The sequence below is a fragment of the Euprymna scolopes genome, chromosome 15, assembly GCF_053919585.1.
Source record: "Euprymna scolopes isolate OS-2025 chromosome 15, ASM5391958v1, whole genome shotgun sequence".
In the NCBI taxonomy this organism is placed as follows: Eukaryota; Metazoa; Mollusca; class Cephalopoda; order Sepiida; family Sepiolidae; genus Euprymna; species Euprymna scolopes.
Genome location: NC_136496.1, coordinates 50,664,719 through 50,691,564, shown reverse-complemented (window position 1 = coordinate 50,691,564; position 26,846 = coordinate 50,664,719). Strand labels below are relative to the sequence as shown.

Sequence of the window (26,846 nt, the reverse complement as noted above, 5' to 3'; positions counted from 1 at the left end):
AAAAAAACTACCATTGTTAGTGGTAGCCAGTGCCGGCCCAGTAAAATAAGAAGCACTAGTGCCGGTGGGCAAAATGAATGTTTATCTATAAACCCATTAACATGGGTATTTGATTATATGCAGTGATTATTCTATGCTTTTACCTAATGTGTCAACATTGTGTCATGAAGAAAAGAAACAACCAAAAGACATTGCTACGAACTTGCTAATAATTTGTTAAAAAAAAAATTTTTTTTTTAAAATCACAAAATTTTATTAAAAGAAATATGTTGCAGAAATAAAATAGTAAAAAAAAAAAAAATTTTTTTTTTTTTGAATAATTTAAAAAACAAATATTTGACAATTAACATCTTTAATTTAGTCCAGGAATTGTAATAAAAGAAATATTTTTCGGAAGTAAAACTGTTGGCAAAAAAGAAGTTTGTTTTATTATGTTCAATAAACTTTCATATTTTTTTCAGCATTAAAACAAAAAAATTGGGAGCTAACCTCTTCAATTTAGTCCAGAGTTATAGTTATATTTTGTGCTTTTTGTAGATTTGTGATGTTTCAAACTAATGCATTTCATATATATATATATATATATATATATATATATATATATATATATATATATATATATTGATATGTAGTTTGCTTGAAGCATTGTGTGGGATATGTATGTAAAAGAGATTTAGAAGGCTGTCACAATGCGAGGAATGAATTATAGTCGCTGTTGGTAAGAGGAGACGAGAACAAGTGGCGATTGACAAATCAATAAGTACATATATATATATATATTTTTTTTTTTTTTATATATATTTATTCAGTTGTATAGTAAAATGTCTTACTTGTATTCATACGACGTATTCCATCATTAATTTCGGAAAAATTTTCCCTTTTCAAATGGTGTGCGTAACAGGTCGATTCAAAGCATGCTAGATGAAGGGCCGGAAGTTGTGTAGCTATGTGAGGCCTCGGGGCAAATGTGAGTAGGGGATTTATGTATGGTATGATTAGATAATTAACATGTTTATAAATTTGCTATTTTTATTTGTCTTTATTTTTATTTTATTTATTTGTTTATTTTTTTTTTTTTGGTTTATAACTTGTTTTAGCGTGAGCTTTTTTTATTGTTCTCTGTTTTGTTGTCTTTATCATTATTATTATTATTTATTTATTTATTTATTTTTTTTTCTGCTGATGTGTGGGTGTCTCTGCTTTTCTGGGTCACTTAAGTACCTGCTGGGCTGTGTCTGGTCGGCTGTGAAAGATGAGGATGGGTCGGGTTGGCAGCTGGGTGTTTAGGTTAGTGTTGCTGGGGGTAGGAAGATAGGTGAGGGGAAGGGAAGGGGAATAGGGGTGACATTCTTTGGGAGTTGTTAATTTGTTTATATTCATGAGTGGTAGTAGATTTTTATATTTATTTATTTTTTATTTTTATTCTAATTGGTTTGTATTACTTCGGCTGACTTTTAATTTTAGTTGGTTTGTATTAACTTTTAATTTTAGTTGGTTTGTATTAACTTTTAATTTTAGTTGGTTTGTATTAACTTTTGATTTTAGTTGGTTTGCGTTACTTCAGTAACTTTTAATTTTAATTAGATTTTTTTTTTTTAAATTAGATATATACTGCTGTTTTATTAAGTTTCTTTTAGTATATTATTGTTATTTTATCTATTTATTTATTTTTTGTATTATTTATATGGGAGGAGGTTGTGGTAATGTCCTGTTTGGAATGTGAGGCGGGCTGTGAGCTGTGTGCAGTGGTGTATCTGTTCTAATGGGTTATGGTTGTAATGGTAAGTGTTAGGTGGGAGCCGTACGTAGTGTTATATATGAGTGGTAGTAGATTTTTATATTTATTTATTTATTTTTTTTATAATTGGTTTGTATTACTTCAGCTAACTTTTAGTTTTAGTTGGTTTGTATTACTTCAGTAACTTTTAATGTTAGTTAATTATTATTATTACATATTTTTATTTTTTTAAATATTTACTGCTGTTTTATTTATTAAGTTTCTTTTAGTATGTTATTGCTATTAAGTACCTGCTGGGCTGTGTCTGGTCGGCTGTGAAAGATGAGGATGGGTCGGGTTGGCAGCTGGGTGTTTAGGTTAGTGTTGCTATTTATTTATTATTATTATTTTTTTTTTCATATTATTTATATGGGAGGAGGTTGTGGTAATGTCCTGTTTGGAATGTGAGGCGGGCTGTGAGCTGTGTGCAGTGGTGTATCTGTTCTAATGGATCATGGTTGTAATGGTAACTGTTAGAGCCGTGTGTAGAGTTATATAATGAATGAAGATCCGAGCTCCAGTCTGTTATTGAGTTCTGGTCGTAATTTGGATATTAGTAGCGATTCTTTTATGCGAAGATTCCCGATATTGCGTTCTGTGGCTAAAATATCGACTTTAATAGATTTGCTAGTGTTTCTGCAGGTGTTGAGGTGTTTTCGGAATGATGATGCTTGTGTTTGTATGTGTTCTTTGATTCTTATGTGTAGAGGTCTCGTGGTGCTGCCCACGTAGAATTTTCCGCAGGCAGAGCACTCTAGTCTGTATACTACGTGTGTGCGGTGGCAGATTGTTGCGGGGTATACGGGGCAATTTGCTAATGTGCATGGTTCTGGGTCCTCGCTTTGCCTGCGTTTAGAGAGTTTCTGTCTAAGAGATGGCCTAGAGTGAGCTAGTTGCATATTGAGACCCTCTCTCCTGATAGCCCTGCGGATAGCCGTTGTGATCTTGTCACTGAGGTGGGGCATTTTAAGGAAGCAAGTATTGGTGGGGAAGCCTCTTACACGTTTTCTCGTGTTCCAAAGGTATTTAATGATAGTGCTGGGGTATCTGTTGGTCTCTAGGACCTGGTGGAACCGTTTAGTGCATTCTGTCTTGTCTTTTGGCTTGCTACATTTGCTTTGGATGTGGGTTATCTCATTCCTAGCGTATCCGATGATGGCCTTAGTAGGGAGGGCAGACTTGTAGTGTATAAATATACTTCGGCTGGCTGGTTTCCGGTAGAATTTAGTGATGACAGCTCCTTCGTCTGATATTTTTAGGTTGAAGTCTAGGAGTGATAGAGATCCGTCATCGCTGGGGTGTTCGATGGTGAATTCTATGTGTGGGTCGGAATCGGAGAGGATCGCATAGATGTTCTCAGCGTCGGTGCGTGATGATGTGAAGATCAGGACATCATCGACATATCTCGAGAGAAATATGACCGAGTTGCACGTGTTGAGGGCTCGGCGTTCGAGTCTGTCCATGTATGAGATGGCCAGTATTCCTGAGAGGCTGGAACCCATGGGCAGTCCTGTAATTTGCCTGTATGTTTGGCGTTGGTAGGTGAAGTATGTGTTGTCTACTATTATAAGTAGGAGTTTGTGGATGTCTGAGGGAGTCAGGCCGAAGCAGTGTAAGTTGCAGGAGGAGATGTGGTCGGTGATTAGGTCTACTGCTGGGTGTGCAGGTACCGTGGTGTAGAGGGAACTACATCGAGGCTGAAGGCGTATTTACCTCGTTTTAGTTGTTGTGGTTGGAGGGTGTTTAGACGGTGGAGTACTTCGTCGGAACTGCTGACGTGCCTGGGGAAGGAGGAGAGTAGAGGTTTAAGTAGTTGAGAGAGTAGCCAAGAGATCTTATATAAGGGCCCTTCAATGTTTGCAACTATTGGTCTAATTTGCGAGGTTGTTGATTTTTTGTGTGTTTTAATGAGATGGTAAAAAGTGGGGAGTCTGCTGTTTTTAGTAGTGAAGTTCTGCTTGTATTTGTTGAGGAGTTTTCTGATTCTACATGTCGGCCCATGCGGTGTTGATGTTGTTTTCGATTTGCGTGGATGTAGTGTCAGTAGCTGGGGTGTATAATGTATCGTTGCTTAGGTGTGTGAGTGCAAGGTGGTCGTATATGTCTCGAGCTATGACGTAGAATTCCTTACCCTTATCGGAAGGTAGGTAAACAAAGTCTTTGCACTTGAGGCTCTTAAGTGTGCAGCGTTGTTTATACGAGATGTTTTGTATAACGCTTCCTTGTTTGTGTTTTATGATGTCAAATATCTTTCGTTTTAATCTTGCAAGCTTAGTGTCTAGTTCCTGGTCTTTTGGTGGAGGATGTAATGGGTGGTCTAACTGATATACGGGGAAGTCATTGGTGGTGCGCTGTGTTTTAGTGTTGTTGTTGGCAATCCATTTCATCCATTTTAAGTGGTAAACCGCTCTGCAGAAGTGTGTTTCTATGTTGAACAGGGTGTTATTGTTTACTGTTTAAGTGATGATGAATTTGGGTCTAAGGCTAAGAAGGTCTTTCTCTTCATGTGTGAAGAAGTTTGTGAGGTCTGTGACTTAGGTGTGCGTTTCTTGCGTTGTTTGGGCGCTGACCCTGGTGTCTTCTTGTCTGGGAGTGTGTGCGAGTTTGTGTTTACGTAGTAGCCACGTGAATTTATTTTTCAGTCTTTTTTTTTCGGTCTGTAGGGAGTAGTGGTAGCATTTATCTATGGCTGTCGTTATTTTGTGAATCGTAGGTTCGTGTGTTGTGGTCAGTTCAGGCCTAGTGGTGTTGAATTCTTCGATAAGTCTGTGAAGTGTATGGTGGAGAGTTTCTTCATGCAGAACGTTTGGATGAAATTTCTTGATGGTTTGAATTTCGTTAGACGGAAGGTGTAAGTTCTTGATAGTGTTGGGGAGAATCTTGTGCTTGATGCAGCATTTGATAAAGTTTATTTGGCATCCGGTCCTAGCACGCTTTTCGGAGATCTGAAACAGTTTTTTGATTGTTGCAAACTCTGTCTGGCTCAGACTAAGGGATAAGATTGATATGTAGTTTGCTTGAAGCATTGTGTGGGATATGTATGTAAAAGAGATTTAGAAGGCTGTCACAATGCGAGGAATGAATTATAGTCGCTGTTGGTAAGAGGAGACGAGAACAAGTGGCGATTTACAAATCAATAAGTACATATATATATATATATTTTTTTTTTTTATTATTTTTTTTATTTATATATATATATTTATTCAGTTGTATAGTAAAATGTCTTGCTTGTATTCATACGACGTATTCCATTATTAATTTCTGAAAAATTTTCATTTTTTTTAATTTTTTTATTATTTTATATATATATATATATATATATATATATATATATATATATATATATATATATATATATTGAAGAGTTTAGTTTCCAAATAATTGCGATTTGTTCCAAAAAAGACAAAAAAATTTTTTGAAAAAGACAATTTATTTAAAGAAATTTGTTGCGGAAATAAAATAGTTGGTAAAAATTGAGTTTGTTTTAAAAATATATTGAATGCAGCAGTTTGAAATGTCAGCAATCGTATGAAAAGTTTATTGTACAAGCTGGTCAATTTATTTGTTATTTTGATGAAGACGTCTTAATATGTCTCTAAGTGATGCCATATTTTAATGTGAGTAAGCGGTCGTTTAATAAGCAAAGAAAATGAGAATTTTCAGAGCTCAGTCAATCAAAATCGACAAACTTTAGTGAGGGAATCTTTATTATTTATAAATCGGAAAATGAAAAGATTATGCTAGGCTTATGGAGGTAATAGCCAGTTACAGTTGCTGTAATAACAGAATCTGTGAAACGTGTAGAATTTGTTCTAGTGACAACTGGTAGTAGTGTTAGGACTAAATATTTAGTGAAAAAAATTGGGATTCCTTTCTCTAAAGATGTGAGGTGTTGCTCATAGGATGGAATGTAACATTTTAACAATGACAATGTGTCATAAATGGTTCAAAAACTACATAGGATAGTGGGTAATAGCCTAGATGTATTGAATTTGTATGTGGCATCTGTTGTTGCAAACCTATGATACTTTGGTCCAGAGGGGAATTTCTGCAGTCATTTTATTATATATGGAGATCATATATATATATATATATATATATATATATATATATATATATATATATATATATATATATATATATATATATATATATATATATATATAGTTTCCAAATAATCTGTAGTAAATGCACATAAATATGCTGCAATTCCTAAAAAATTCCATATATCCATTAAAAGTTAGAGAACTCAAAGTTAAATTGTAATACATTTTATGTACAAGAAACTGAAACATAAATCTAGGACTGTTTGAAAATGAATACATTGCAAGAATTCTTTGGTATTATTGTAGATTATACCTTTCATATTTGACCACCTCACCAAAATATGTGACTACCTTTTTAGGCAATTACATGTGAAGATAAACAAAAATTATTTTAGAATTTAATGTAAAATAATTCCCATTTCAGGCCATTCTAACATTTTAGGGCAGTTAACCTTTTTCTTTTTAAAGACGACTGTGGAGTTTTAAGAGACACTTTGTGCAATTACGGGAGGATCGTGAGGCTTACCACCCAAACTTTGTGTTAATGGTGAGGTGAAGGCAAATTCTGTGTGAACATCCTGAAGACTTAACAGAAACGAAACAAAACAATTTTAGAATGAGGGGTCAGTTTCACATAAATTTAATGTAAAATAATTTGCCATTTGGAGGCCATTCTAGCATTTTAGGACAGTTAACCAATTTATTTTTATGGGAGATCATGTGTGATTTTCTTTATGGAAAGATGTTTTTTTAAAACACTTATGTGGCTTACAGAGGGATTTTATTGAGTCAGGAGCTTGCCATTAGCATTATTGTTAGGGTTAAAGGAGATTTTAAGAGGAGGCTTGCCACTCTTACCTAGGTCAGAGGTAGGATTAAAGGAGATTTTATTAAAGTAAGCGTTTGACACTTACATTTACGGTTAGTGGTTCAAAGTCATTGGCTTTTCAAAATGTTATGGTTTAGATTTTGAACATCAAATTACTTTGAAATATACACTTATTGTAAATGAGGGTGTTATATTTTACAGGAATTAAGACAAAAAAAAATTTATTTAAAACAAGTGACGTCACTAACAGAAAATGTGACATTAGAAAAAATATCAAGTATTTTTTGCCCACCTATTTAATTATCCAAAACATTTTGCTAAAGCTGACAAATCCTTCTCAAATCTCAGATGAATTTCATTTCTTATTCTTTTTATACGGAGATACACATTATTTCGTTTTTAAACTTTCCACGTTTTATCTTAACTTCACTGATTGAGACATCATTTTATACAAATATCAATGTGAAAACTGGAGAAACATTTTTTTCATCATTTTTATGGGTATTAAAGAAGTAAAGAAGCATCTTCATTTTTCTCTCTCTCTCTCTCTCTCTATATATATATATATTAGTATTGATTGTATTGCTTTTGTTTCCTAGATGTTAATCCAATGTTTATAAAATAGTGCTCAATAACAGGTAAAGCCGGGTATAATATAAATTTACTTATTTATTAAATAATAAAATGTTTGTATAAATAAAGAAATATGTGTGTGTGTCAGCAAATGTTATATTACTAGTTATAATTTAATAAAAAGCATTTTAAAATTTCAAGTTATGAAATTTTGAAGAAAATTCCCTCAACTTTGTTAGTTTGTATTCCACTTAGAAGTAAAATCGCTTCATAATTGTGGTTTAATGTGTTTTCTGCTTATAAAATTAAAAAATATTGTTATAAATTTGCTACTTATTTTGCTAAACAAATGAGTGTGTAAAAATGAGTTAAAAAAAACATCATTTCATATTTTTGGTTGTTCAAAGCAATACACTTAATTCACCATAAAAAAATAATGCAATAGATAAAAGTGCATGCAAGTTATATATATATATATATATATATATATATATATATATATATATATATATATATATATATATATAAGCTTATTTTCAGCTATCTAAATATATATTTTTTAAATTTGATCAGAAATATGCAAAAAAAAAATTGTAAGTTGAACACCAACAGGTGGCGGGGATTGCTTTAATTATATAATCTGATAACCGAATAGCTCTAATTAAACATGTAAGAACGCATTTATATTCATATTTTCAATTTATTTAAAATTTCGTTTTGGAATAAAAGTCAACAAAAACCATCAGTTGTTTACAACCATGCTATAGCTGCTGCTACTACAGACAGTTTTCCAAACAATTTTTTTTTTTTCAGATAGAGTCAATTTAAATTACTAGCTACTACCACAAGAGAAAACATACATACAATTATACTTTTAATAGATAAAACAGTAAAAAGATGAATTTACCTATTAGTGGATGTCCAAAGAAAATTCTTTCAAAATTTTTAATAAATGGTGAAGTCTTTTTTAGAGCAACAAAAATACGAGTGATCAAAAGTATTTCAGACACCCCAAACTATTAAAAGTGACTTCTCTTCTAATTCATTTCCAAATTTCATGACCAAATTCTACATGCATTTACATGCGTATGTTGTCTTTTCATGGACATCGGCAATATTACATACCTAATGTGCTTCAACAAGCCATATCTTATTTGTGAGTCAATTTTTAAAAGAATTATATTGATGGAAAGAGAAAAGAATAAGCATTCCAATGATGTTAATTTATTTTGCTTTTATGCGTTCAATGTTTTTCTGTTTCAAGTTAAAAATGGAAAAAAAAAAAAACGGTAAAAAATTACGACAGCAAAATGGGAAACTTACATAGAAGTCGATCTCTACTGGACTTTGATTTATATTTTTACGACTACAGGAAGCAAAGTTATGACCGAGCAAAGTTGACAAAAAATATTTCAAAATTGATAAGATAAATCAGCATATATCATCCATTTTTATATAGATAATAGTTTCAGAATTATTTTATATTATATGTAAATATTTGTGCAGAAATTTCTTTAAAATGTTATCTTTTATAGAAATTACAGAATATAGATTTAACGGAAAAATGGCTCACTATGCGCTAATGCGTTGACCAGTGCTCAGCTGCCTAGTCAGAGTATTAATGTGTTTCGTTTGTATTCTTCTAAAAAAATACAAAACTGTTTTTTCTGCTTCCAAAATGAAAGCAGAAAAAAAACAGTTTCATTTTTTATTCTAAGTTTGTCAATTTAAAAAAAATGTTCAAGTTTTTCAAATCTGATTTCCAAACAATACGGAGCCAAAACTATTTTTTTTTTTAATGCTTTTAGTACAATGTACTAAAAGCATTAAAAAACAACAAAATATACTTAGTACATGCGTTTCTGTTATCATGGTATTTATAACTTCTAACTTGTAAAATTGTGTTTTTTAGTTGTCAACAAAATATATATGTAGGTAGAATTGTGTTTTTTAGTTGTCAACAATATATATATATAACAAATAAAAAGGTACTTGTGCACCTATGCTACCATGCTGAAATAATAACATTTAGAAACTCAGTCTTAACATGGGGAGGGGAGGGTGTTTTATTAACTATTCTGTACTTTCACCTAACAATTAAATAAAAAAGATATTGTGAAATTTGAATTTAACTTGAAAATACTATTTGAAAAATAGCATGGTAACATAAGTGCCTAAGCACCCAAATAAACATTACCAACCAATAAATGTCCTTGTGACATTGCTTAATATCTGAAAAATAGGGGTATATTTTGGGCTAGACAGAGAGGATTTACAAAATTGAAAATAGGACTGGTTCCAAAATGCATAAATTCTGGTCGACTATGGGAATTTCCATCTTTTACAGAAATCCAAAATCTATATGAACATTTTTCTTCGATTTATTTCTGAGATTAATTCATATCTAGTCAATTTTTTTTTTTCTTTGAGTGGAGTAGTAAATACCAGCCATGAATGCTCTTTAAGCATTCAATGGTTACACACCAGATTAAGCTCTCTTTTGGTGGGGAGGCACATAAATACATACTCTCAATAAAGCTATATTTAAATACCACTATAATACTTAGTTTTGTTCATGAATAGACATCCACTGTATGATACCATGTGCCAGTTCAAAAAAAAATTGAAATGTGTACATCTGAATTTATAATTCATGGCTTATGGTAAAGAGATACATCAGATTTGACTGCATAATCAGAAAGAATACACAATTTTACATAAGAGTACCTAGTTTCATGAGAATAGCTTGAAAAATAAATAAATGTGGCGAAATTACTGAATTTCTTGAAATGTTGACATCTGTAATTTAGCCCACTTTTTCTAAAGAAAAATCCCACAGAAAAGCATAAATTTGGGCACTTAAATTTCTCATAACTTTTGAACTACTGATGGTATTTGCATAATTCAAAAGGTTTTAAGCATCTTTTACATAGCTCTTTTCATACAAGTTGATAAAATAACAATTATCTAAACATAAAAAAATCAACTTGTAATTCTAATTAGTAAAAGAATTTTATCGTCCATGTGTATTGCTAATAAAAACATTTTTGTTTAGGATCAAATGTTTTAGTAATTATCCAAAAATTTTGATCAGTAACTTAGTTACTGATCAAAATTTTTGGATAATTACTAAAACATTTTTATAAAACTGTTTTTTTTTTTTTAATTCTTTAAAATTTATTTTACCGTTGGTCAGTTTTTGCCAATGTTTAAATTATTTTGATGGGGCACTACTAAAATCACTCTCCACCTCTAAAATAAGAGATTTGACTTTGTGAACACCTCATAAAAATAAAATTTTGTTTAATTTAGAGTGAAGTATCAATTTTAAACAAATTTAATGTAAAAATGATCTCTTATTTCCTAAATATTTAAGCATTTTAGAGCAATTAACCAACATTGATTTATTTTATTCTGAGAGATAACTCTTGTGTTTATTTATTTTGAGGGGAATGACATAGGATTAGTGATAACATATTACCACTTTTTCGTTTTATCCTTTTCTGTTTCATAAATTGTTAGATGAAAATACAAATTATTTTACAAAGACCCCCCCCTCCCCTCTCCATTTCTAGAATGGCTTTCTGAATCATTACATTATTATTTCAGCATGGTATGTAATGAATCTGTAAAGGATTTTTTATTTGAAACAGAATAAAAAATAACTGGCCATGAAGTGAGTGCTCCTTATTAGGAACATAATCCCCTCAAATAGTTATATATTATTTTTATTCATTCTTTGACCATATTTTCTAAAGCTGTTGAAAAAGTAAATTTTATTTTTTAGGGGATTAGAGGTAAGATAGTAAAAATTTACCTTTCTTGTTAGGACTATCAAGTTAAATTAATTTTTAACAGGAGTTATGTTCATTAAATTGTTAGATGAAAGACCAGAATAGGAAATTATGCCTCCACCCTCCCCATGTTCAAAATGGGTTAAATTGTAATGTGAAGAAAAAAAAAGTTTATAGGAAAGAAAGAAAAATCCGACTCGGCATTTTTTTTTTAATGCAACTGAAATGCATTTATTTGTGGTTTCTACAAAACAACACATTTCATCCTATTTCCAAATTTTTTTTTGCACACACATGCTTTTTAAAAGTCTTGCTACTTTCTCACTCTCGTCCATCTTCCCTGGAACACAACTTGCTTCTTCCTTTTATCATGTGTTTTTTCTCTCCCTTTCTTGTGATACAAACTTGCTCACACTTGCTAATTTGCATATGTGCTTTAACGGCTGCTGCTAATATTTTTGCTAGCCTACTATCCTTCAACTGGTGCTGCTATTTTCACAAGCGTCCATACACGCGGTTACAAAATATGTCTTCTTTTTTTTTATATAAGATATGTTACTTTTTAACAGTGCATTCTCCCATGCAGTGTTTTACATCGTGAGTAAAAGAGTGACCTTTGTGAGTGATTTTTCCAAGTGGTGACTAAAAATTATAAAATGCTTATCTATTGGAAAATTTTCCCTATCAATCTTCTAAACCTCATTACTGAGTTAAGAATGTCTTTTCAATTTTTTTTTTTTTTTTTTTTAAATAAAACATACAGATCAAATTATTTAAACAATAAAAGGTTTAAAAAACATACTCTATTTTTTAATGAAGCCTGTTTAAAAAATATCTGAAGAAATTTTTCCTAATGATGTAGAATGACTGTTAGGCAGTAAACATGGTTTCATTGAAGAAGGGGGAGGTACGCAATGAAACCATGTTTACTGCCTAACAGTCATCATAACCTAAGGTCCCTTATGAAATTTCAAATTTTAATTCCAGAAACACTTTTTTTTATAACGTCATAAGAAAAAATAACTTTTAAACAACGCTAATGTTTTATAATACAAAAACATCACAAATACTAAAAGGTACAATCTAGGAGAAATTATGTCAACCAAGAGTGATACAATGGGAAACAGTTTACTGGACATTGCAAGTTGTGCAAACCTTGCAACAATTCTTCTGACAATACTTGTATTGACCTTGTGATGACAACTCCAAAAAATGATCATTGGTGTTGAAACTATGTTGGGAATACCGACATTTAGTGGGTTTGCTTCCTGATCATACCTGATATATTGATGAACGATGCTCCTGAGGAATTCCAGTTGAGAAATGTTTTTCCAGGTGAAGGTGACAAAAAAAAACAATCAAAATGCTGCAGCAAACAAACAGTTTATCAATTCGACCCAATACGGCTTTTTTCCACCATGCAAGAGATCAACACACGCATAGTGATGTTAGTGCTCAATCAAATGTGGCTGAGGGACATAAATTCAAGCTTTTTTGGCCTTGCTGTAGTGTTTAACATTCTGATTGGGCTCAAGAGTTAGGTAGTTTGAGGCAACTGCAACCACTTTGTCAACCGAACAGACAGCACAAACATCTAAAGTGCTTGAAGTAGTCATCAACCTTCTTTTTGTTTCTCCAATTGTTTAATTGTTGGCAATCCAGGTAACCTGTTAACTCTTACTGTACCAGTAGCTGAGATGAATAGTTCCTTTAATTCCTCAAGGAGTTTCATCGATGTAACAAAGTTATCAAATGTACCATTATGCTTCCTTTTATCTGTAACTACTTCAAAGAGCTCTTTGATGACTCTTGGCCCTAAGGGTTCATCTTTGGTGCCTGAAGACTTTTCTTGGTACAGTATTATTTTGAAAGGATATCAATCTTCTGAACCCAAGGCCCAATTTTTAAATCCAAATTTGATTGGTTTCCCTCTTATGAACATCTTATATGAATGGCATCCAAAATAAGGAATCATTTGCTCGTCAAGTATTCAGAAAATAGCCCAAACTGGATCAACTTTTGATTTGTGATGTCAAATAATGGATATAACTTAGCCCATTTATCATCAGTTGGTAAATTATTATCACATACATGTATGGAAGATTTGATTTTATGACACCTATTTCTTGACATTACTTCTCACACAAAAGCACTAGCCAAATCAGTATCATTTGACGAGTACATACTAAATTGAGGACATGTGTTATTGGCAGAAAATGTCATTATTGTAAAAATGTGCCATAAATAACTTTTATCCATGGTGAAAGTAGCATCATTATTTTGTGTAGTAGCATAATTGATTGTATTTTCAAGAAAAAGACTCCACTTCATCAAAAAATAGTTTGTAAACTTTTATCTACAAGATTACTAAATTCCTTAAGAAGAATGAAGTCATCTTCACGATCATACCAGTCATCCTTGAAAACTCACACCCTAGCTTTCCATTTCCTCTTGTTTTCACCAGGCTCTGACATTGATTCATCAATGATATCCTCATCATCCAATGTGTCATCTTTTCTGTGACATCTGATGGAAAGTTGATATTGCCTGCCAGACTAATATCATCATCACCTTTTTCATCAGATGCAAAGGGGTAGTTTGAGGGTCGTAGTAAAACAAGGTCTTGACTGTCCATGCTTCAATTTCTTCAATAGCATTTTCTAACGTAATGAAAATGTTTCTGTTCATTTTTATATCTCTAAAAATCTATGTAAATAAGATAATGAGTTAAAAATAAAAACTGACTTTATTACTTAAAAGTTTGTTCAGTTATCACTAGTAGTATGGCTGAATTTTGGTGCTGTTTCATGATAGCCATTAGAGTTTCATATCATGTATCCAGCCATAGAATGTACCTAAAATACAACTTACAATTTTGACATCAGGAGTGTAAACCAAAACTATGTTTATAAATTTCAACTTATTTTTTGAAGAAAAAATAGAGAAACTATTTTATGTTTAGATAGGGCGATGTTCCCATTTGGAAACATCTGAAAACGACATTCCCCAAAAACATACAGATGGTAAATAACCATTGATATAACTACTAACATGTTCACTCTGTTCAAAAACATTGGTGAAAAAAAAATTTCAGAGATCTGTCCTCAGTAGAGCCCAATCCCCATCAACCTGGAAATTTTGGGCAAGTGAAGAATCAAAAAAATTTCAAATGGTGGTAAAAATGACACCTTTGGACATTTTGTTACCTCTAATATAATTTTTAACCAATAAAATACTTTAAGAAATTCTTAGTAAATAAGTGGCAGGTCGTTTAGACAATGTTTCCAAAAGAGAACAACAGCTTTAGATGGGTTAAGCATAACATCAGCTAGAGCAACACAAAAAAGGACTGCTGAAAACATCTCTTTGATTGACTCCCTTTTTGATATTTATGGAGCAGCTAAATCCAAGGCTAGGTTTTATAATAGCCTGTGATCCCTCAAAGTAATTTTTAGAAGATTGATGTAGTTTTTGCTGAGAGGGGTTTTGTCTAAAATTGACCAAAATTTGTCTAACTTTGATACAATCAAAAGCTTTTATAAAATCAATAAAAATTATGTATAATGGTTTATTAAACTTAATTGATTAGTAAAAAATAGTAATAAATCCATAAACAGTTCCAGTATATGTATATCAACTTAAGTTTTTGATTTGTATACTTACAATTCCATTTGTTAGACTATTGAGTGTAATCATATCTGCTCCTTCAATTTTAGAAAACACAATATAATGATTGACGTTTCTCTACTTCATCCAGACTCTTAAAATATGGAAGATAGTTTTTAGAGAAAAATTAAACTTACAAAGATTCCTTACTCACTACAGAATATACTTTAATTCAAATATAAAGAAAAAAAATTATTTTTTCTTATGTTTGAATCTTTAATCTTTAAAGTTTTATCTATCATACAAATCAATAAAAAAAGCTAGCAAAATCATCTTAAAGATGTGTATACTTACTGTCTAATGACAGTGTCCAACCAAGAGGAATTTGTATCAGGAACTTTTAAACAGGAAAGCGCTGAAGCCTTGATGATGAAATCATTTACAGATAATTTGATATTTTGCTTGGAGAGAATCCCATTCAGTTCCTTCCTCAATCTGAAACAAAGCAGTATCTTAATAGCAGAGATTTGATCAAACATTTTTAGGCAAAAATACTAGGATTGACAGATTATTTTTAAGAGAAATTTGTGACACTAAAAACATTCTACAAATTGAATGGAACCAATCACATCTTAGTTAAAGAGTCCTGAAGTTATATTTTCATCATTAACAAAAATATGAATTTTCAATAAAAGTGACAAAGTTAAAACTTCAATATCTACAGATGTTTTCACCAAGAAAGCTTATTTATGTATCATTTTCAATTACTTGGACTATCAAAAACAGAGTTTTGTAAATCTCAAACTTTTTTTCACATAAAAGTAAGAGATTCTTTTTTAATATTATTTTGCAGACTTATCTTAGATGAAAGTCTGCAAAATAATAAACTTTTAGACTATTTGACCAAGATGGGCATCAAGATAGCTCCAGACCTTGCTCCCTGTAACTTTTGATTATTCCCTAAGCTCAAGGAAAACCTTTGAGGCTGTCATCATGAGACAATTGAGGAGATGAGGCTGTGACAAGGGTCATTGACAAACTCATACAAGAGGACTTCCATGGGGCCTTCCAGAAATTGTTGTAATGGTACAACAAATGCATTGCAGCCGAGGGAGATTACTTTGAAGAGTACTAGAGTACTGTGTGTACTATCAATAACAGTGCACATAGAAAAAAAAGTCTAGAAACTTATTGAAGGCACTTTGTATTATGCTTTTATTCATATGGGAGATTGCATTTTACTCACAGATGGGCCACTAACTCCAGGTCTGAGTAAACCTACCATGAATGGCAACTAAGGGTCATCTCCATACTCTACAAAATTAAAATATAAAATTTACCATTATTTTTATTTTATGATTTTTTGCATAAAACAGTTTCAGTATAAAATAGCTTTTAAATAGTGTTCAATATTAATAACATTACTAATGGAGGACTTTTAGAGGGGCTGGTGAGTATAGTGGGTGAAATGTTTGGAAACTTATAACCAAGATGAGGGTTATAGTTATCCACAGAATATATCAACTGTCCTAATGTTTTTTTATATAACCACCATCACCAACTCACTTTTTAGAACTTTAACTCTATTAAGATGAGTGCCTGAAAACAAACATGATTTCATTCATCTCAGCTAATCAAAGTGTGAAGCAGTGATTTTTTATACTGAGACAATTAAAATTGCAAGTTTTTTTCAAACATTCTGTTCTGTACAGTGTTAAAAATAAAGAAAAGCCAAAGCCAGTACCTGATGACATTGTCCATTTTGACATCAACAGAAAGGTAATAATGAGGAATTGTCTGCTTAGATTGTAGTAAACGTTTGGCTATTACCTAAAAATAAAACCAACAACATGCAACAGAGTAAATTAAATAAAAACATTTTTAGATTAAAATTTGAAATATTTTAACTTTTACGCACAAAAATGAAAAAAAATTTCAATGCATAAAAATACAGACAGCAGATCAAGTCTTCTGCCATAAAAACAAAATCGGCCGAAGAAAGGATTTTTTTCTTTTGCTTCTTCAACTGCAGAGACTAAAATGGCTAAACATGTTTCTGTAGATGTGTGTTTTTGAAAATATCTAGTAGAGTGGCTAGTGCTATTCTAAATGTTAATTCTATAAGGCAACTTCCTTATTTACTTCTCACTTTACTGTTGTGAACGCCAAGTTCGTTAATCTGTGAGCAACATGACAGACGAAAGAACTATTGTTAAAACATGTTTTTGAATATATTTGGTGTTGTAACCTTAAATGAATGTAAGTCATGCTGAAATTTGTATGAAATTCGTATTTGAATACTGTATTTGAAATTATTGTCTTTGATACAGATTTTGTAGTGTATTTCAAAACAGCTCAGAAGTATTGTCAGATATCTTTAATCATGTACTCTACTTCACATATTTTAAATCTTGTGAAAATATTTTCAACTAGCTAGCACTTAAGAATGTAATTCACTAAGGTTTCTCATGCAACTCATGTAAAGAGCATGTAAAACATTAAATTGGTGATTATGACCTAGTTCACTACTTTCAGCAATTTAGCCTTTAAGCTAGTTTAAAAGAGATCATCATATTCAGTTTATTTTGGTTCATTTTATATCCTGGCATGTTTTTTTAATTTTTTTCACCCCAAACAAGGCATATTGCCACTTTGATGTAGGGGGCTACTATCAGGGATCTAAGTTCCAGGGGTATTATGTAGGAAATTAGCAGCAAGATGTCTGTTCACATTACACTTGAACTTGTACAGCTGGGAAAGCAGGAAACCGGAACAGAATTCCAAAGTCTTGCCATTCTAGGGAAGAAGCTATTCGAGTAAAAGGCTTTCTTGTATCTAGGGATCTAAACTGTGTAGGGATGGGACTTTGCTGCTTGTCGGCTTTGTCGGGGGTATTTTCGTCAAAGGGGTACAAGTGCTGGTAGTTCGTCAGAGCATCCATTATTAAAATATTTGTAAAACAGGCAGAGGTATGCAACATTTCGTCGGTGGGATAGGGGTTGAAGTTTAGATGACAGTTCACGACCCATTAGGTTGGCGACTCTCTTTTGGACCCTGTCCAGGAGTGAGAGACTAGTAGCAGATGCACCAAACCAAATGTGACAGCAGTACTCGATACATGGGCGAATGGTGGCTTTGTAGAGGTACAGGATACTTTCAGGCATAAGTAACTTCCTAGCATAATAGAGAGAGCCCACCTTCTTTGCAGCAGCCTTAGCAATGATCTCAATGTATTTATTCCAACTCATGTTTCCTGTGAACGTTAAGCCAAGGAGCTTGAACAAAATGCTCTCAGGTAAAATATCTCTAGCCATAGCTATTGGTGGTTGGTAACGTTTCATGTAATTATTAAAGGAAACTAGTTTTGTCTTGGCAGCGTTGAACATTACCATCTATTTATGACCCTATTCCACTACAGACTGAAAATCTTCCTTTAGGGTTTCGGCCATTACCTTAGATATGTGCCCATTAGTTTTTCCCACGTGCCTGCTATAGAGCGTGGTGTCGTCGGCAAATATACCCATCTCAGAGACAATTTTATCAGGTAAGTCATTTATGAATATCAGAAATAATAAAGGTCCAAGGATTGATCCCTGAGGTACACCCGCATTTATATCAAATTTTTTGGACGTACACCCATCAAGGACAACCTGGATTCTTCTCTCATTTAAGAAGGATCTAATTATGCTAAGTATTCGTCCAGTAATACCATAGGATTTTATTTTCATAAGACAATTGTGCCATACCCTGTCAAAATCCTTTTCTATATCTAGGGCTACTGCCCTCCTCTCCCCTGCCTTATTCAGTGCTTGGTATAAATGTTCAAAGATTGCAGTTAGAATATCTGCAGTAGAACAGGCTTGCCTAAATCCATATTGGTGGTCTGACAGAAGTTTAGCAGCTGTAAGGTGGTGGACTAGAGCTTGATTAATTAAGGACTCAAATATTTTGATGAAAAGAAGGAGGAGGCTAATTGGGCGATAATTTAATGAGTCAGTTCTTTTGCCAGAGTTTTTGTAAACTGGTACCACAGAAGCAGTTTTCCAGCAGCCAGAAAAGCAAGATTCGTTAAGGCATTTGTTAAAGAGTTTAGAGAGAACAGGCGCGATCTCAGCGGAGCATTTTTTTAATAGCACAGCTGGGATGAGGTCAGGTCCACATGGTTTTGAGGTGTCTAGGTTTTCAAATGATGCAAACACAACATCAGCAGACCAGTCTGAAAGTTACCCAGTTAGTGAAGAGCGCTTCCTTACATGCCCACTACTTCTTCTCCCTCCACTTTGCTGTCATCTGATACCATCCAAAAGTCCAAGGAAAAAGTATTTTCTTAAGGAAATTTTCCTAGCATTGAAAAAAAAAATAAATAATTCCAACTACTCCCAGTCGGCAAAAAAAAAAAAAAAAAAAAAAAAACACTTTTGTTTTAATTTATTGGACAAAATAAAAAAAAACATTGAAAAATAATTGAGAAAAAAAAAAAAATCAAACCTTTTCTTCACACAATTAATAGTTTTTTTTTTCTGTTGATGTTTCTGTTATATAATTGCAAATGATATATGTAATATTGTTGGTATTGTTGGTACCATCATGATCGTATTGTTATAGAATGGATTGAGAGAGAGAGAGAGAGGTGAGTAAACGTGGAGTGTAGACACGTTTACCAGAACCGAGGGTCAGCTGACCAGATTACGTATGAGTGACGTGGTCAGGTTGGCTAGATCTGAGTAGCAATACACATGAAAAAATTGAAATAGCTTGAAATATTTCAATATTGGTATGCATAGAAAGAGCTTGATGAGCTAAGAAAGAATCTTTTTAAATTTTTTAAATCTGATTAAAATTAAGGAAGTTATGGCTATTTTTGTGCCTCACACGTTTGGATATTTTTCCCTCTTTAAGACCATATGCGTTTCGTCACATTTTTTACACTACTTTTTCAGTAAAAATGTCATATCTTTGTTAAAACACAAGACTAAAAAATGAAATTTACTGTATAAGTGTATTTTTGTACAAGGAATCAGAATATGCAACTGAAAATCTCCCAAAGTTTATGGTTTCCAAATAATCTGCAGTAAATGTGCATAAATATGCAGCATTGCAGCAATTCCTTCAAAATGCCATGTATCCATAAACAGAAAAGAAGTTGGAGAACTCAAAGTTGAATTGTAATGTGCTTTTATGTACAAAAAACTTAAATCTAAACATAAGACCATTTAAAAATGAATATATTGCAATATTTCTTTGGTATTGTTGTAGATTAACACCTTCTGTTTAACCCCACTCAACTCCTTCTGACCACCCCTCCAAAATGTGATTCTACCTTTTTAGGAAATTATGTATAAAATGCCATGAAAAACTTTAATGAAAGATAAACAAATTATTTTAGAATTGAATGTAAAATAATTTCCTATTACAGATCATTCTAGCATTTTAGGGCAGTTAACTGGGTTTTTTTCTATGGGAAAATATGCATGCTTTTTTTTTTTTTTTTTTTTTTTAAGATGATTATGTGTAGTTTTAAGAGGGTTTCTATGCAATGAGAATATGTGGAGGGTTGCCATTCGGACTTTGAATTAATTGTAGGGCTAAGGAAAATTGTGTGTGAACATACTGAAAACTTGACAGAGACAAAGCTAACAAAAACAATATTAGAGGGGGGAGCGGTTAGTTTCACAAAAATTTAATGTAAAATAATTCACCATTTCCTGGCCATTCTAGCATTTTAGGACAGTTAACCAATTTATTTTTATGTGTATTTTCTTTAAGGAAGGACCTATTTTTTGTTTGTTTGTTTTAGATGCTTGTATGTGGCTTACAGAGGTATTTTGTTGGAGGGGGAGGGGGGCTTGCCACTCGAACTTAGTGTTATTGTTAGGGTTAAAGAGTGTTTTAGGAGGAGACTTGCCACACATAATTTGGATTAGAGGTGAAGTTAAGAGAGCTTTTTTTCAAAGAGAGCGTTCATCACTCATATTTACTGTTAGCGGTTCATAATTATTGGCTTTATATTATATATTTAGTTTTAATTTAATAAGAAACTGCGTTGCGAAATTTCAAAGAAAATTCCATAAATTTGTTGATTTCTATTTTCGAGGTTGAAGGTGTTAATTCCATAGGCCGTTTATACTACGCTGGAGCAGGTTGTAAAAATATCTTTCGCTTAATAAGTAGAAAAAAAAATTAAAATAAAAAGCTTCCTAATTGTAGTTTGATGTGTTTTCTAACTGCTTTTAAAATTTCAAGAATATTGATATAGATTTTGAGGGTTTGTATTACTATACACATAGATTCGAAAAGTTGTCAAAAAAACAAATATATAACAAATAAATGTTATCAAAAGCAAGTTACTTTTCTACCTAACTGGATAATTTTTTAGTGTTTTTATTTAATGTAACATGCTTATTCAGCTTGAAAACAGTGTTTACCGATGTTTTGGAAAATCTTAAATGGCGCCCGCCGCCCGACTCTCTTGAAACGGTAAGTTTGGGGAAAAGAGTTAAAAATAAAAAGTAGACAAAATACTGTTAGAAACTCGCTCAATATATGTTACCGTGACATAGGCTAACATATATTCGGTGAGTTTTTAACAGTATTTTGTATAGTTTTTTTTTTTTTTTTTTAATTTTTAACTCCTTTTCTCAAACTTACCGTGTCAAAGAGAGTCGGGCCGGGCGCCATTTTTAATTTTCCAATACATCGGTAAACACTGTATGTTTTTCGAGCTGAATAAACATGTTACATTAAATAAAAACACTAGAAAATTATCCAGTTAGGTAGAAAAGTAACTTATCTTGCCTTTGATAACATTTATTTGTTATATATTTGTTTTTTGACAACTTTTTCGAATCTATGTATAAACGAGATTTTGATACTTATTTGGATTTTGAAAAAAAACATTTGTGGCTGTTCGCAGTAAAACATTATTTTAATTCGCTGTTCAAAACTAATTTAAAGAATAAAAGTGCATGCAAGCTATATATCTACAAAAGTTTTTGTTTTTTTTTAACCATGTTTTTAAATTTGACGAAAAATGTGAGCGATTGCAACAGATTCATAATGCCGAATTGGTTGGGATTAATTATACATTCTGAAAACCGAATAGTTCTAAACTAATGTTATTCTGATAACAAAATAGCTCTAATTAAACATAAGAACATTTATATTCATATTTCATTATGTTTTCATTTTGTTTCATTTTGTTTTTCTTAATTATTTTCATTATGTTTCATTTTGTTTTTCTTAATTCGTTCTTGAATAAAAATTAAAGAACGCGTGTTTGTTTATACACTGTGCTATGGCTGATTCTACAGGCTGTAGCTGCTGCTGCTTCTAGTAATATTAACTTCATTTGACCAAATTCTCGAAATAGAAACAATTTTTTTTTTCGGGTAGGTCCTTTTAAATTATCAATTACCGCGGTCCTACTCAACATAAAATAATACTTTTAATTGATAAAGATAGTAAAAAGATTGATTTACTTACTACTGGGTGTCCGAAGAATTTTTTTTTCAAAATGTTCAATACTCGGCATATTAAAGTCTTATTTTTAACACGACAAAAAAAGAAATGGTCAAAAATATTTCGGACACTTGACAGTATTAAGATTAACACCTCTTCTTATTGATTCCAAAATTGCATGACGAAATTCTTCATACAATCACGGTACGGACCTTTAGAAAACAGGGGGGGTCATTACAAAACCTTACCGAAAACGCCATTTTATGACGTTCACATTTTTATCACTTTATTTGCTCAAAACTCTTAAAATATATAATGTACATTCATATTTATTAATTCATTTGAAAGTATATTCATTTCCGAACAAAACAGTAGTAATTTGAAGACTTGAAGTGCTTTGGTTTAAAAGATATGGCTATTTTAGTAGAACTAGCATGAAATCTGTGATTATCCAAAGCGTTTTTTCGTCCGTGTGTATTACTAATCTGAGAGACTGGATTTGGGCTTTGAAGAAGACGGACGGCTTAATAGCTGTTCCCTCCCCTTCACTGGGAGTGGGGGATGCTGACGTGTTCAAAGCAATCAAGATTTACTTCCATATTCTGTGTCGACATCTGGGAGGTAAATAAAAAACTATAAAACCCATTCATCGTCTTGGAGTGATAAATCTTCGTCTAACAGGTACCAGTCTCCCGCTCAGGAGAGGATGAATTCCAGATGGATCACATCGACGACACATGAAGTAAGGTATGTCGAAGAAAATGCATGTAACACACACACAAAAGCATATGAACAATTAGATATGAATACACACAACCGCATATGAAACTAGACGATCATACGCACACGGAATTCTTTTGTTATACACCAAACGTCAATTTGGTGCCCCTCTATGATAACCTTAGTGATAACTTCAATGATAACCCTATGTAACAAACGTTCAATTTGGTGCCGTAACTGACCAGACCACCTAGCAAGGGTGGGTTTAAAAGAAAAGAAGAAAAAAAAAAAGAACTTCGGTTACCACGGTGAAAAAAGGAAAAAAAAAAGGACAAGAAAAACACAATAAAATGTCTGGAAAAAAAAAAAGAAAGAAAAAAAGAAAGAACAGTAGAAAAAAAAATACAAATCAACACAAACACAATGTTTTAAAAGGGTCCATTAAAACACTAGGCGAATTAGAAAAATAATTAAAAAAAAAAAAGAAAAGAAATACACATTTACACATGAAGAACCTCTTATAAAGAAAGAAAGAAATGGTTCTGAAGAAAAAACAGACACATTAAAATTATATATAGCTAGATTTATATGATAAATTAATAAGAATTAAGGGTAGAACGGTACGTTAAAAAGAAAAGAAAAGAAAAAAAAAGAACGTTTCTGTGTAGAAAAAACAATAGAAGAAATTGAAAAAAAAAAAAAAACAGCTATGACGATAGACATACAGATAATAAATTGTAAATTTTTAATGAACAGCCAGTGAGTAAACCAGAAAGAAAGAAAAAAAAAAAGAAATAGAACATATGACTTTAGTAACAGTGTGGGTCGGGAATGAGCCTTTCAGCTTACCAAAAGATAAACACGTCAATCACAAATATGAGTTATGAATATTTTTGTTGCATTTTTAAACTGTGAAACTAACTTTTAATGAAAAACAATATGTACTTTTGATAAGCGAGTCGTTTTATTTTACTTTAGAAACGACTATGTATTTTATTGTAAATGTCTAGGTATTTTTTGTAAACGACTGTGATTTTTCTTTAATTTTGAATTCTGTGCAATGGTAAAAGAGGATGCACTATGCAGCTGACCTCAGGAGTCAATTTTGGGTTTCCACGAATCTGATTTTGTTATTAGTGAGATGGGACTTTGTGATTGCTTATAGGATATTTTTGTATTTTTTAATTTATTATTTTTATGTAATTGATGTGTTGTCAAACGGTATTGTGCAGAATTTTCTTGTTCTTTGACATGTATTTTTTTTCACAGAATGGGGAGGTGGAATCTTTGCTTGTGGGGTCTATTGAAAGAATGATTAATAAAAGAAAGAACGTGTTGTTAATTAATTAATTAATAATCATAATAGTAATAATAAAATTGGAAAAAGAGAAGAAATAAGATTTAAACAGTGTAATAAATAATAATAATAATAAAAAACACTACTGGGTTATGTATAAGGGATCAACTAGTTCTTAAGTTTCGGAAGAGTCAAAGGTTCAGTCGGTATTAATTTTAATTTTCAAAATGTAGAATAAATGTTCTATTTGACATGAGTGACGTTTTGACCACATAAGTAAAGTAGAAAAAAAAAAAGGATAAATATAGGGTTAAATAAACTAGATGAAGAAATGAAAGAAAAAGTGGGGTGTGAATGGAATTTAATTTCAGTGGCAAGCATGTTAGAATTTTGGAGAGGTGTTGAATTACATGGGTAGTTATTAATTTCATTATTCTCAAGAAGTGATTCGAATTTTATTTTTTTTTTATCGTGATTTCTATTGATTTCGAGTAGAATCAACATGGAGCAACTTTGAGTACTTCCATGTGTGGAAATCCGATGTTTTCCGTGAAGCTATGTGTCTTCAAGGCAGGTTGCGCTTACCGACTTTGGAAAAAAAAAAGTTTTTTCTGACATAGCAGTAAACGGAATGTATTCTGTCCAGCGTGAGCGGATCTAGTTGTAATCAACTTCAGGGAGCAAATGAAATGCCCTCTGACATGGCGTAAGGGGCAGAGGGGGTGCAATGGCTGACATGGCCATTATGTTACGAATCGCTCAAGCGAAGATGAATGAAATATGTATGCAAGTACTTAGAAAAATAGAAGGCTACCCACCATAAGGAATGTTAAGAGGTTTTTTGTTTCCCACAAAATACTAGTAATAAGAGTAGGCTTATGATGAATAGGATAAGGCTTGGGATGGGAAAATCTTTTTTGTGTGCTACCTATGGGAAGAAAAGCTGATCTGTAAAGCCAAGGACGATGATAGTCCGTTTTGAAGAGGCAGATGGACCTCGATTTTATTATTCGATTGATTGCCGAGAATTTATCGATCACGCGTAGTGTCGACGGGAGTAAAGGATGCTCCTGAAATTCTGATTTAAATTATGAAGAGACCATGGGGTCACAGGGAGTTGTTGACCTTCGAGGGCGCAAGGATTAGCGCCACATGGTATTATTTGTTGATATTATTTTAGCTAGTATATTGAATAAAAGTATGACAGTTTTCTTTGCCAGTGGGGTGAGCATATATATCCCATTCTTAGTAAATGTGGGAAGTAGAAAATGTATGCCTTCGCCATACATTTTGATAAAAAGGGGGGGAAGGAATGTTACAGAATGGATTGAGAGAGAGAGAGGTGAGTAAACGTGGAGTGTAGACACGTTTACCAGAACCGAGGGTCAGCTGACCAGATTACGTATGAGTGACGTGGTCAGGTTGGCTAGATCTGTGAGACTGGATTTGGGCTTTGAAGAAGACGGACAGCTTAATAGCTGTTCCCTCCCCTTCACTGGGAGTGGAGGACGCTGACGTGTTCAAAGCAAGCAAGATTTACTTCCATATTCTGTGTCGACATCTGGGAGGTAAATAAAAAACTATAAAACCCATTCATCGTCTTGGAGTGATAACTCTTCGTCTAACAGGTACCAGTCTCCCGCTCAAGAGAAGATGAATTCCAGATTGATCACATCAACGACACATGAAGTAAGGTAAATGTCGAAGAAAATGCATGTAACACACACACAAAAGCATATGAACAATTAGATATGAACACACACAACCGCATATGAAACTAGATGATCATACGCACACGGAATTCTTTTATGTTATACACCAAACGTCAATTTGGTGCCCCTCTATGATAACCCTAGTGATAACTTCAATGAGAACACTATGTAACAGTATGTTGTATATACACTGAATTGAACAAACAATACAAAAGAAAAAAATGGTTTTAAAAAACACAAAATCAGATCTGAACAATAGAATTTTTTTCTAAACGGACCATATAGTACACATCCATGTTAAAAACAGTGGATTTGTATTTCACCATAAACAATTACATCTGTTTAAATTAAAATATTAGCCATTTCATTTAATGATTGTGAAAAATTTTGCCAACTGAATTTTATAGATTTAGAAATAACATTTCAACAAGAGAAGTTGTTACATGAAAGGGCTGTCCACTTCTCATGTAAGTAGAAAGACATACTAGATAAGTGAAAATGATATTAGGAAAAGGCTAGAATCGAACTCTGTAGGCAAGTGTTATGGAAAATGGAATGTTAGAAATTAAGTCCATTATTAATTCTATTAGAAATAGTTAAATATTGTTTATGTCGGAAAAAGAGTCAATTGTCCATTCTTTTAAAAATCTGGATATTAAATATATCAGTTAAATGAATGCACAATGCGAGTTAAAATATATTGTTTAAAAAAAAGTTAGAATTAGAACTGAGGATTCTTTTGTTTGCCAAAAATGTGTTTGGACAAACATATGTAAAGCCACATGAAAATTAGTCACGTTTGAAAACCACACTTCTGACATCATAAACAAAGGAGATTTCTCAATATAGGAATCTGTGGGTTCAAAGTAAGAAGAGTTGAAGAATGAGTGGATGAGGATCATATATTCAGAGCAGATCACACATGGTGATAGTCAGTTGGAGAGGAGAGCGAAGGAAGGAAAATAGACCATGTAAATCAAAGTTTGAATTCCTGACATCACCGATCGAATTAATAAAGAATAAAGGAACCAACT

The 26,846-nt window shown here is 32.3% G+C and overlaps 1 protein-coding gene across 1 annotated transcript in view; it reads right to left on the bottom strand.

Annotated features, from left to right (window-relative positions):
• The window catches only part of LOC145293823 (dihydrolipoyllysine-residue acetyltransferase component of pyruvate dehydrogenase complex, mitochondrial-like), a 292,023-nt gene that overhangs the window by 66,725 nt on the left and 198,452 nt on the right, over positions 1-26,846 (bottom strand). The window contains exons 6-7 of the mRNA XM_080140463.1: positions 16,370-16,455; positions 14,980-15,120 (exon numbers count right to left, since the gene is read on the bottom strand). Of these exons, the coding sequence (XP_079996589.1) occupies positions 14,980-15,120; positions 16,370-16,455 (227 nt within the window). The remainder of the gene's footprint in view (positions 1-14,979; positions 15,121-16,369; positions 16,456-26,846) is intronic.